At 43.7% G+C, this 13,454-nt stretch overlaps 1 protein-coding gene and 1 pseudogene across 2 annotated transcripts in view; one reads left to right on the forward strand and one right to left on the reverse strand.

The window, feature by feature from the left end:
• LOC129842384 (ETS translocation variant 4-like) overlaps positions 1-3,289 on the forward strand; it is a 29,260-nt gene extending 25,971 nt beyond the window's left edge. For both annotated transcript variants that reach the window (XM_055910963.1, XM_055911032.1), the window contains exons 11-13: positions 859-1,031; positions 2,521-2,622; positions 2,824-3,289. In XM_055910963.1, coding sequence (XP_055766938.1) covers positions 859-1,031; positions 2,521-2,622; positions 2,824-3,051 — 503 coding nt within the window. In that variant the 3' untranslated portion in view covers positions 3,052-3,289. The remainder of the gene's footprint in view (positions 1-858; positions 1,032-2,520; positions 2,623-2,823) is intronic.
• Positions 3,290-6,804: 3,515 nt separating this feature from the next.
• Positions 6,805-13,171, reverse strand: LOC129842002 (ATP-dependent RNA helicase DHX8-like; annotated as a pseudogene).
• Between the last annotated feature and the right edge of the window lie 283 nt (positions 13,172-13,454).

Raw genomic sequence — 13,454 nt, forward strand, 5'->3', positions numbered from 1 at the left:
GACCGGGCTCCTGTGTCATGGGGAGCAAGGTGATAGTCAGTTTCCCATGGTGCACTGGGGTGACTGATGTGAGGGGAGAGCCTGAGGGCTCCTGCACAGGTTGAACTGGCGAAACACACAGGGTTAGAGTGACAGCTACTTACAGTGACAGTCCCCATGTTCCCACACTCATAGAACTGTATATTGGCACCATTCCCTGCTTCTCATGATAATTAACCAATCAACTGTCACTCAGAATGTTGCAGTTACTACAGTATCTTAAGCCTGTCAAGACAGCTATTGATTGGACTCAAACAAAATTACAGTCTTATCCTTATCCTATTAGTAATGTTAAGCAAGCTTTGACCACATTGCCATACCTGTCATTAGCTGTCCTATGTCAATGGTAGGGCTGTGATGGTCATGGAACTTTGGTTGCCGGTTAATGGTCAGTCAAATGACCATGCGCGGTCACTGTTATAATCGTTTGAATAGCAAAATAAATAACTAATTCTAATAGATTAATTCATTTATTATTAAGAAGTACATTTTCTCCTCCACTCCTGACTACATGGGCTGCAGCTGCAGGGAGGGGGGTGTTGCCTAGGCAACCAAAGACTTGTTTGCTACAACCCCTTGCTTGTTTCAGCAAGGAGCAACAAAGTTTCAACACGTTGTAAAAAAATCCATGTTACCCCAGAAACAGACTCAACCGCACTAATTCCCAGAATTGTTTTTGTTTTGTTACGGCAGTTATAATTGTCTGTTACACGATTATACAGTATTTGTACCACCCCTAGTCAATGGTAGCTGCATACTTCCTCAAACAGTCTGAGTCTCCAGCCTAGTCCAACCTCCAGCATCCCTGTTCCTCTCCAGGTGAGGTGAAGCAGGAGGGTGGTAGCGTGTTCCGTGAGGGGGCCCCCTACCAGCGCCGGGGATCCCTGCAGCTCTGGCAGTTCCTGGTGGCCCTGCTGGACGACCCTGGCAACGCACACTTCATCGCCTGGACCGGCCGCGGCATGGAGTTCAAACTCATCGAACCTGAGGAGGTAAGGCCCAACCTACAGTAACTAGATCTACAGTTACGTCATATTATAAGCCCATTTGGGATCTTTGCTCTATGTTGAAAAAAGCAGGAAGTAGAGTTCAAACTCATCAAGCCAGAGGGGGTAAGGCCCAACCTTAACCCTAACACAACCAGGGTCTAGACTAGCTAAATCTACAGCATTTCTGTTACGTTTCTGTTAAGTCCATTTGGGATCGTTGACCGTTGTTTAGAAACATTAGAAGTAGCTTAAATTCGCTTGCTATATGCTGCGGGGTCAGTCAGACGTAAGAGGTCTTTAATGCCGATCGTGTATTGTCGAGAATAACGTTTCAATGTTTGAGATCGTTCCTCCCTCCCCCTCCCTACTTCTATACAATCCCTCTTGGGCCATGCACTGATCTAAACTGCCAGGCGCCCATTAGCCTCCATGCATTATTTACCAATCGTAACAGTAGATACACACACAAAATGGAGGAAGAGTTTCATCACCTAATATTCACTCCTTACATCACATTACCCATAAGTCAATGAAATGTATGAGAGGCGCTTTTGAAGTTGAGGGCTGTTGACTTAGAAATTCATTTACCTGTTTGAATACACTTCTAAGACGTTTATTTATAAGACATTCTGATACAATGACACTTCCATTATCTGGTAGCTGTACGTAAATAATTAATACTGCAAGGTTTTTACAAGAGCAATTAAGGTTGAGTGTGCACTCAGGAACAAAGAGAGGAGTCTGCTCTGGGACACTAGCATTCCCTTAAACCCTCTGAGTCAGGAGTCTAATATGCCTCTTCTACACTGAACTCTTCCTAGTGACCAGAATGTTTGTCAACAACACAAAGCTCATACACAGCGGTTTCACTTCACACTCGCTTTGGAGATGTGAGACTTTTCATAGGTATTGGAATTAACAGGCCGTTCAACGGAAGGTTGAGACAAATTTCACGACGCCGCCTCAATGAGAACCAGGCACCAGACTCTTATTTCACTGCGTACATTGTGGGACTCTGTTTGCATTCAAGTGGTGATGGGTTACATAAAAAGGAAGTGAATCCACATGTGGGGACTCGCCCTGCTTTTGACATGATGAGTCAGTTAGCTCGGAGAGGAAGAGCATTTCAACTGGTCACTGAGGACCCCCAAGTGGTGGCAGTAAAACATTGCAGGCTGAAGCATGAAAAATGGTGTTGTTCCTTAAAGGGCAAATGATTTGGAATTCATTCATATTGGTTCCTGAGTGAAAGTCCTTACTCCATCTAAACTCAATCTATATAATAAAGTATAATAGGAGTGTCCTTTGACAGATGCTAAAAACGTTGTCTCCTTTAATGTGTGTTCATTCACCTGCAAAGATCAGAGGGTCTATCCATTGGAGCTGAACAGACCCAGATGCAAAACCACCTCTCTCTCTTCTCCCTATGTTCCCTCCCTCCCCTCGCTTTCTCTTATCCCTCCCTCCTCTCTCGTTCCCTCTCTCCTCTCAGGTGGCCAGGCTGTGGGGCATGCAGAAGAACCGTCCAGCCATGAACTACGACAAGCTCAGTCGCTCTCTGCGATATTACTACGAGAAGGGAATTATGCAGAAGGTACAAACTAAGGCTTTACTCAGCAGTTCCGATATGTCTCTGAGAGTGGAGAGGCTGCCTATCAGTTTGTTGGCCCTTCAATTCAATTTGGAAGCAATGTTTTTATATGAAATGGGTTATTTGTTCCGTACTTGCATTAGTATAACAACACCAACGAATGAACATGTCTAACAGAGAATTCCCTTTCCTCTGTGTTCGCAGGTGGCAGGGGAGCGCTATGTTTACAAGTTTGTGTGCGAGCCCGAGGCCCTCATCTCCCTGGCCTTCCCCGACAGTCATCGGCCCGGCCTGAAGGCCGAGTTTGAGCGCTACGTCAACGAGGAGGACACCGTGCCCCTGTCCCACATGGACGAGAGGGCCTCCTACCCCCAAGAGCAAGCCCCACCAAACATGGGCGCCCAGCCCTACTCCAAAGGCTACATGTACTAATGCTACGACCCCATCCTCCAAATTCTCTCTGTAATATCCCATAATACCCACCTATTGCACATGCCCACCCCATTCACTTGTATATAAGGCTATGGTGTTTTTTTGTTTTTGTTTAAATTAATCTCATTAGGGATTTTTGAGTTTTTAAGAGCTGCATTCCTCTCACTTCTGAGGCCTATTCAATCCATACACATGACTGTGGTTAAAGAGATTGCTTAATAAAGACACATTATTACTACTGCTCTGTGCCAAGATGTTGTTTTACTCCTCTGATAACATTGTGGCAGATTGGGAATGGCTACACAGAGGGAGAATGGGTGTTATCTCAAGGTATTGGAGTCATTTCTAAATCATGGACATCAAAATCAGTTAACCAAACTGAAGTCAAAGTCGGTGACAAAAGAGCACATGCATTTCCTACCTGCCATTTCCTTTTCTGACGTTATCAGTGGTCACACCTTACGTCAACTAGGAAACATGATTACTACAAAGGTTCTCAAAAGGTCAGACTGTTCCTCTTCTAATATATGCACACACAGCATGCTCCAGCTGCAATGGGACACCTGAACAATCATAAATTAAAAGAATCAGTTGAAATGTAAATTGTATATTTAAGTGATTTAGAAGACGCTCTTATCCAGAGGGACTTTTTTATTTCGCCTTTATTTGATCAAAACATCACATTAAGAATATGTTGAAGATTGTTCCACAAATAAGGTACGTGAAAACTAAAAGCTGATTTACCACAGGAATTTCAAGAGTTAACCAGCCCTGAGACTAGTGTCAAAGGTTAGTAACGATGTTAGGTACAGTGGGACTTTTTTGTAAAAGGGCTTTATAAATGAAAACATAGCAACGTATCAACCTACGTGACATCAAAGAGGGCCAACCAACTTTCTGGTGGAGAATGCAGTAATGAGTACTAAACTGCATGAGTACAAAACGACTTTAATCAAGAGGCAGCTGCGTTCATAATAGAGGATGTTGCCATAGTCCAGGACTCTCGACTGAATAATCCGCTTTCTACTATTTAGCAAGAGGCAGGACCTATTTCTATAAAAGCCCATTCTTATTCTCAGCTTCTTCACTCATCAACATTTTTTATCTATCCAGATGCCCAGATATTTGTAAGCAGGGACACAATCAATATGGAAAGCATTCAAAGTAATTTTTATGCACTCTAGAGAACAACATATACTTCGTTTTATCTACATTCAACACGAAATTCAGGTCAAAGTTTTTCTGTAATACAATGAAGGAAGACTGTAGTTCAGATAGAGCCTTGTCAACTGTGAGGGCAACAGCACACAACAGTATCATCGGCAAACAAGTGCACGTTATAATTTTTTTTACAGACAAGTAAACAATAAAAAGCACAGGACCCAGAATCGACCCCTGCGTGACACCATTCGCAATATCCAGGAAACCTGATTTAACACCATCAGTAGATACACATTGAGTTCTATCTGTCAAGTAATTGTTAAACCAGTTACACACAGCCTGGTCTAGGCCAATTGAGGAAAGCCTCTGAATTAGCAGTGAGTGATCAATAGTATCGAAGGCCTTTGACAGATCAATGAAGAGGGCAGTGCAATGTTGCCTTTTATCCATACAGTTAACCACATCATTTATAACTAGAGATGCAGCAGAGATAGTGCTATGACCTGGTCTAACTGATGTACATTTAGAATACATTTCAAAGATAAGAAAGATCTTAGATGAGAATTAATCAAGGATTTGAATATTTTAGTTAGTCAAGAAAGTTTAGAAATAGGGCAATCCTTATTTTTTGGGGGGGAGTACATGGACGCCTTCCAAACCTTGAGGATTGAACCAGATATAATAGTCAGGTAAAAAATATTGATTCATGATTCAGCAATTCGGGGGGGGGGGGGGGGCAGAGAGCTGCAGCAAATATGGATCAAGCATATCAGCCTCAGTGGATTTTTTCACATTAATCCTAAGCAAGGCATCTAGCACATTACAGACAGTAAATTGTTGAAATGAAAACAAAGATTCACTAGAAGTTGACGGGTTAACCGTCGAGTCAGCTGAAGGCTGGCAGAGGGAAGAGCAGTCGATTGACTCACCAGCAGAGTCAGAGATAGAGCTTTAAAAGTAGCTTTCTTAATCGAGATAGTACATCTGTTTTTCAATTGAAAGATTGCCGGTCCACTACAGAGTCAGTTTTCCTTGCTTTGGCCCAGTCCTGATTTCTCATCTGAATGAGCTCAGATAGCTCAGAAGAAAACCAAGGGTTAGATCCATCTTTGACTCTGAATTGTTTAAAAGGGGCGTGTCTATTTGCCAGATAAATAAATATGGAGGAGAAATTAGGGTTAAGTGCCTTGCTCAAGGGCACATCGAAAGATTTTTCACCTAGTTGGCTCGGGGACTCAAACCAGCAACCTTTCGGTTACTGGCCCAACGCTCTTAATCACTAGGCTACCTGCAAACTTTTGATGGTAGTTCTGCAAGGGCCAATTCTGTAACTGGTCTGTTCTATACTTCCCATTTATATCATTGGCGGATCATGACAGTTTAATTATAACATAACAGCAACAAGAAAAAACCAACAGTCATGAGACCATCCAATATTTTACGAGGTTTATGGTCATTGAGAAAAAAATGGCATTTCACTGGCGATTACAGTAAAGGATTCACTCCTAATTTCAGTCTGATTACATTTCCGTCGTCTTAATGAAACGACAGATCTGGCAATTGCTGACCTACAATCAAAGTCCCATCCATTTCCCTTGATATAAACGATTTACATGAGATCACTAGACTAATCGAACTCTGAGCATTGTGTCCTCAAAAACAGACAGACTTCCACTGGCTGATCACATTACTGCCCTTCCCTTCCTATCCACTTAATAGTTATTTATTTAAGGGAATCCCTGATGTTCGGTTTTAAGGTGATTTATACATTGAACATCTTAAGTAAAACTAACTTTTGATTTCTGTCTGAGGGGAGTAAGTTAGCTGCCATTGAACCATGAAACCAAATGACTCAAGGAACACAGAGAAGAACAATGGCCTGGTATGTATCAACCAATCAATGACTGTCTCCCTCTCTCTCTCCTGCTGTGGTGTGAGCCTGTGTGTAAGGGTAAAGGGATCTATTTCCTGCGGAAGGTGCGGAAGATTTTCTATACGTTGGGCTCTTTGTAGCGGTTATAGAGGGGCTCGAGGCACTGCTGCTTTAACTGTTTGATGCATGTACTCATTCATTGTCAGCAGAAACTCATACACCAACCTGTCGATATTTAACCTTTCTTTAACTAGGCAAGTCAGTTAAGAACAAATTCTTATTTACAATAACGGCCTATCCCGGCCAAAACTGGACAAAGCTTGGCCAATTGTGCGCCGCCCTATGGGACTCCCAATCACGGCCGGATGTGATACAGCCTGGATTCGAACCAGGGACTGTAGTGACACCTCTTGCACTGAGATGCAGTGCCTTAGACCGCGATAAAGGGAGGAAAGGAGTGGGGGAAATTAGGGTATAGAAGAGTATGTTTTTAATCTTTCTGGAACTCTGTTCCCTGATTATATATATATTAAAAAGTAGCACAGTCTATACACTTACACTCTTTACTTCCAAAAATGGGTGGCCAACACGGAACAGTGGTGCCTTTCAAGACATGTATGGTATATACAAGGATTCTATTACATAGAGGCAACACTAGCCCCAATAAAAATAGATGAAAGTGGCTCGTGACTATGCTTAGAGCTCCAATGGTTATAGACTCATAACTCAGGCTGGATGTTGAACAGAGAACTGGAGAGTTGGATTTACACCACCTGCTGGTCAATGAGGGTACAGTAGCCTTCCTAGGGATCCTTTTTAGCTGCATTCCGGGAAGAAACCACTGTAGATTACCTTTTGTATGCGCACTGTGGCCTTTCCACGTGGTCAAAGTAACAATCCAATACTTCACCCTATGTCCAAAATATTGATACAAGTAGGCATATAGATTTTCTATGATATCCATAAATGGGAAGTAGATTAAGTTCAATTTAGGCCCCAGAGATTGTGTCTTTGAGTCACAGGATTAATACCATGCGCAAGTAATAATACCAGTTGAGAACGTTACCGGATATAGAATGAATTAGAAATTCTTATGATGAATGTCCTACCTGTCCATGATGCCCAGCATCTGTTAGCATAAACTGTTTGCATAAATGCAGGGCACTGCGCAAGGAGCGAGCCTGGATAAAGTTCTCGAAGCACCAAGGGTTGGTGAACTTGTTCTTCCATCCAGCAGTTATAGACATTCAACAGGGTAAGGTGGGCTCCCTCGGCTTGGTGGAACTTGGCCTTCTTCTGGTCAGCCAGGGCCTGCTTGTCCTGGGGCGGCACAGAATAAAATTACAAAAGCGATGACTGGCCATCAACTGATCAACACCAATCACATTAGGCTACAACCATAATGAACATTAGGCTACAACCATGAATTATGGTTGACTGACCATAAGTCAGTCAACCATAATTCACCACCATCAACAAATGTGATAGCTACGATAGCAGTTGATTCTAGTTGTAAACCCATAATAACCCGCCCTGCGCAAGGGTACCCCAATCCTACAGAGGGTACAGGTGCACAACAACTCAAGCATTTGCAAGCAAAGTCATTTCAATAGAGAAAACAATTCGAATTTTAGTAAGCTGGTTAACCTACTACCTACAGTTGAAGTCGGAAGTTTACATACACTTATGTTGGAGTCATTAAAAAATCGTTTTTCAACCACTCCACAAGTTTCTTGTTAACAAACTATAGTTTTGGCAAGTCGGTTAGGACATCTACTTTGTGCATGACACAAGTCATTTTTCCAACAATTATTTATTCCAGAAAATGATGTCATGGCTTTAGAAGCTTCTGATGGGCTAATTTACATCATTTGAGTCAACTGGAGGTGTACCTGTGGATGTATTTCAAGGCCTACCTTCAAACTCAGTGCCTCTTTGCTTGACATCATGGGAAAATCAAACGAAATCAGCCAAGACCTCAACATCAAAAAAATTGCCTGAAGGTACCACGTTCATCTGTACAAACAATAGTATGCAAGTATAAACACCATGGGACCATGCAGCCATCATACCACTCAGGACGGAGACGCGGTCTGTCTCCTAGAGATGAACATACTTAGGTGCGAAAATTGCAAATCAATCCAAGAACAACAGCAAAGGACCTTGTGTAGATGCTGGAGGAAACAGGTACAAAAGTACCTATATCCACAGTAAAACGAGTCCTATATCGACATAACCTGAAAGGCCACTCAGCAAGAAAGAAGACACTGCTCCAAAACCGCCATAAAAAAGCCAGACTACAGATTGCAACTGCACATGGGGACAAAGATCGTACTTTTTGGAGAAATGTCCTCTGGTCTGATGAAACAAAAATAGAACTGTTTAGCCATAATTACCATCGTTATGTTTTGGAGGAAAAAGGGGGAGGCTTGCAAGGAACACCATCCCAACCGTGAGGCACGGGGGTGGCAGCATCATGTTGTGGGGGTGCTTTACTGCAGGAGGGACTGGTGCAATTCACAAAATAGATGGCATCATAAGGCAGGAAAATTATGTGGATATATTGAAGCAACATCTCAAGACATCAGTCAGGAAGTTAAAGCTCGCTATAGGCTGTCTCATCGTTGTCGGTGATCAGGCCTACCACTGTTGTATCATCAGCAAACTTAAAGATGGTGTTGGAGTCGTGTTTGGCCAAGCAGTCGTGGGTGAACAGGGAGTACAGGAGGAGACTAAGCACACACCACTGAGGGGCCCCCGTGTTGAGATCAGCGTGGCGGATGTGTTGTTACCTACCCTTACCACCAGGGGCGGCCCGTCAAGAAGTTCAGGATCCAGTTGCAGAGGGAGGTGTTTAGTCCCAGGGTCCTTAGCTTAGTGATGAGCTTTCGTGTTGAACGCTGAGCTGTCGTCAATGAATAGCATTCTCACATAGGTGTTCCTTTTGTCCAGGTGTGAAAAGGCAGTGTGGAGTGCAATAGAGATTGCATCATCTGTGGATCTGTTGGGGCAGTATGCAAAATGGATTGGGTCTAGGATTTCTGGGATAATGGTGTTGATGTGAGCCATGATCAGCCTTTCAAAGCACTTCATGGTTACAGACGTGAGTGCTACGGGTCGGTAGTTATTTAACTTAGTGTTCTTGAGAATAGGGACTATGGTGGTCTGCTTGAATCATTTTGGTATTACAGCCTCAGACAGGGAGAGGTTGAAAATGTCAGTGAAGACACTTGCCAGTTGGTCAGAGCATAGTCGGAGTACACGTCCTGGTAATCCATCTGGCACTGCGGCCTTGTAAATGTTGACCTGTTTAAAGGTCTTGATCACATCGGCTGTGGAGAGCGTGATCACACAGTCGTCTGGAACAGCTGAGTCCTGTAGTTTAGCATCTGCTTCATCTAACCACTTTTTTATTGACTGAGTCACTTGTGCTTCCTGATTTAATTTTTGCTTGTAAGCAGGAATCAGGAGGATAGAGTTATGGTCAGATTTGCCAAATGGAGGGCGAGGGAGAGCTTTGTACGCGTCTCTATGTGTGGAGTAAAGGTGGTCTAGAGTTTTTCCCCCTCTGGTTTTACATTTAACATGATGATAGAAATGTTGTATAACAGATTTAAGTTTCCCTGCATTAAAGTCCACGGCCACTAGGAGTGCCGCCTCTGGATGAGCGTTTTCCTGTTTGCTTATGGCTGTTTACAGCTCATTGAGTGGGGTCTTAGTGCCAGCATCGGTATGTGGTGGTATGTAGACAGCTACGAAAAATACAGATGAAAACTCTCTAGGTAGATAGTGTGGTCCACAGCTTATCATGAGATACTCTGCCTCAAGCGGGAAAAACCTTGAGACTTCCTTAGATATCGTGAACCAGCTGTTGTTTACAAATATACACAGACCGCCACCCCTGGTCTTACCAGAGGCTGCTGTTCTATGCTGCCGATAGAGTGTACAGCCCGCCAGCTGTATGTTATTCATGTAGTTGTTCATCCACGACTCGGCGAAACATAAGATGTTACATTTTTAATGTCCCGTTTGTAAGATATACGTGCTTTTAAATCGTCCCATTTATTTTCCAGTGATTGTTCGTTGGCTAATAATACGGGTGGCAAAGGCAGATTAGCCACTCGTCGCCTGATCCTCCTTCCGCGAAATCTCAGTCTCTTTCTCCTGCGAATGACGGGGATGAGGGCCTGTTCAGGTGTCTGGAGTAAATCCCTCTCGTCCGACTCATTAAAGAAAGATTATTCGTCCAATTCAATGTGAGTCATTGCTGTTCTGATGTCCAGAAGCTCTTTTCGGTCATAAGAGGCGGAAGCAGCAACATTATGTACAAAATAAGTTACAACCAATGCAAAAAATAAATAAAAATAGCACGGTTGGATAAGAGCCAATTAAACAGCAGCCATCCTCTCCGGCACCATTACTCCAGAGACCCTAAAATGTAGAGCATCTCTGATCAAAAAATGTCAGTGTTCCTTCTCCATGCATTATAAGGATATCTGCATGTACTGTAATAGTTGTATCCACAGGAGGAAGTCAAATGAAGTCAAACGATAGCAGGTCATTGATGCCCGTGGCCTTAAGGAAGTAAGGAGAGAGGGAAGTGAGTGGATGGCATGGGAAGAACAGGTCTGAGCAAATAAACCTGTACTAACGCAGGGTACTCTGGGGTTTTGCAGTGCTAATATGAGCCTATAATCAGTAACTTTAGTGTCTGTATGTGTTAGGACATGCCAGTTAGTGTCTGTATGTGTTAGGACATGCCAATTAGTGTCTGTATGTGTTAGGACATGCCAGTTAGTGTCTGTATGTGTTAGGACATGCCAATTAGTGTCTGTATGTGTTAGGACATGTCAATTAGTGTCTGTATGTGTTATGTACCTTGAGAGACAGCATAGTGCTGGACAGGTTAGTTATCTGGATCTCAGGCACATTGCTGGTGAGCACCTCATCTCTGTATGCTCTCTCTGTAAACAGACTACCAGACTGCTGCTTAGCTTGGGCCTGAGAAAGATAAAGATAGCGATTCATTTTGATTGGATTTCAGTTTAATGCTTTGGACAACACAAAGTATATCCATCATTAAAAAAAACATTCAGTGTTCCTTCTCCATGCATGATAAGGATATCTGCATATATCTATTCAGCTTAACTGGGATATGGGGGTCACCACTAGTTGGTCGATGCCAGTCTTGGAATTGTAGACATTCTTCTTCACAAAGCCTGGGTCCACCAGATAGTAAATCTCATCAATGGTCAGAGACGTCTCAGCAATGTTGGTGGCAATTATTACCTGCATAATCAAATAACACAAAATTATTAGGCTTAGGCCTACCTCCGATATCGAGCATGTGTGGCAGCAGAAGAGTGTGTGTGTGTTTTTGGGACCGTTCTGGTTTGTGTTAGGGTGGGCCCTTCTGGTACCTTTCTGCTGCAGGGGGGAGCAGAGTCAAAGATATGGGTCTGCATCTCGCTGGGCAGGGCGGAGTAGACCAGTAGGATAATGATTTCAGGCACTTTAGGTCCCAGTGACTTCATCCGTTCATACAGGCTGTGTCAATCTCCTCCTGACCTGCCAGAAACAACGGGACATCACCTGCAAAGAAGGAGCGAGAGAGGACAAAGAGATTTGCATCTTATCGCAGGTGCTGAAGTGTAGACATTGTGGATGTATGTACTGTAACCATTGTTAACTGTACCTGAGGGCTCACTCATGAGGATCTGCATGACGGTGATGAGACTGGCATCCAGGTAGTCCATCTCGGGTTCTTTGCAGTAGAGCACCTCCACTAGGAAAGTGCGTCCTGGGATGGTGAAGATGGGCGCCTCAAAGTAGTACTGGGAAAACTCAAGTCAAATCACAAGTTATTTGTCACATGCTTCAGAAGCAACAGGTGTAGACTAACAGTGAAATGCTTACTTATGGGCCCTTCCCAACAATGCATAGAATTTAAAAAATATATTTTTATATTTTTTAACTTGACAGCATCTAGTGTTGACGAGGACACAATCAGCATCATGTCTGGGCGTTTCTTGACAGAGAATTTAAAGGAATTAACACACCACTCATTACACTATTCTCAAAATGGAAGGAGTCAAGGAAATATTCAGACTGTTTTGCTATTATGAACAAGACCCTGTGTACCTTCTTGAGTAGATCAAAGAGCACGTCAGTATGGAGTCCTCTCGTGGGCCTCGTCAAGCATAATGAGGGTGTACTGACACATGTCTGGGTCTATTGGACATTCCCTCGGCAGCATACCATGTGTCATGTACTTACTTGATCACCGTCTCAGGGCTGGTGCAGAACAGATGGTGTAGTCCACCTGGTGTGGAAAATAATTGAGAGGTGAGAAGTCCCTCATAAACAAAGTCACGGACTAAAAGTAAATCCAAAAGGTATACCAAGGTAAAACTGCTCACTCAACTCCTGGCCCAGACAGCAACCATACTCTTCAGAGACTCTCTTGGCCACAGACATGGCTGCCACACGACGGGGCTGAGTGCAGCCGATCTTCCCCCGAGTGGTGTAGCCTGCCTCGGCCAGGTACTGGGTGATCTGGGTGGTTTTCCCAGAGCCACTCTCTCCAATAACAATCAGGATCTGATTATCGTGGACAGCCTGTCATAATGAAAAAGAGAGGTGACCAAAGCTGGATACCATGTATGACTTAAACCGTTGAAGTAATATTGAAGTCAGGTAACCTTACAAATAAAGCAATGTCTGACAAACAACTTTATTTCTCTCTATAGGGCAATGACTATTGTTGACTTGTGTGAGCTTCTCCTTTAGCTTGTAGATGGGCAGGCTCTCTCTCTCTCTGCTCCAGGATGGTAAGCTCTGTCTTCTTGCCATAAGAGGGCTGGTTGCCGCCAAAGGCATGTTTCTTCCACTCCGGGAAGCCATCTGGCGTCATGCCAATGCCTCTCATGTTGGCTGCAATCTGCCTTCCATCAACTGTGTAAGAGGGAAGTGTGTTTAATTGAGATGAACTGGCATGATATTTAACCTCCACCCCTTCAGATGACTGGTCTAGGGCCCTGGCAGGAACCTTCCACCCACACAACCTCTCCTACCACCCTGGGCCATATAGTATACAGCACACTATAGCAGGCCACTCTATCCGGCCTGTTAGGATGCTAAAGGAAAGCAGATAACCATCTCCAGCCCTGCTAACCCTGAGGGCTACTGCTGCTACACTGGAGGAAGCCTGACGTAGTCGGTCGTGCCTCAGACTGGGTCGTCACTAGTTACCACAGCCACAAAGTCATAAACCCCGCCTATTTCTACAATTGAGCTTCATAAAATTTGATTTTACACCTAACTCTAACATTAACCACACTGCTAACCTTATGCCTAAACCTAACCTTAA

This window comes from Salvelinus fontinalis, chromosome 1 (assembly GCF_029448725.1).
Source record: "Salvelinus fontinalis isolate EN_2023a chromosome 1, ASM2944872v1, whole genome shotgun sequence".
Taxonomy (NCBI): Eukaryota; Metazoa; Chordata; class Actinopteri; order Salmoniformes; family Salmonidae; genus Salvelinus; species Salvelinus fontinalis.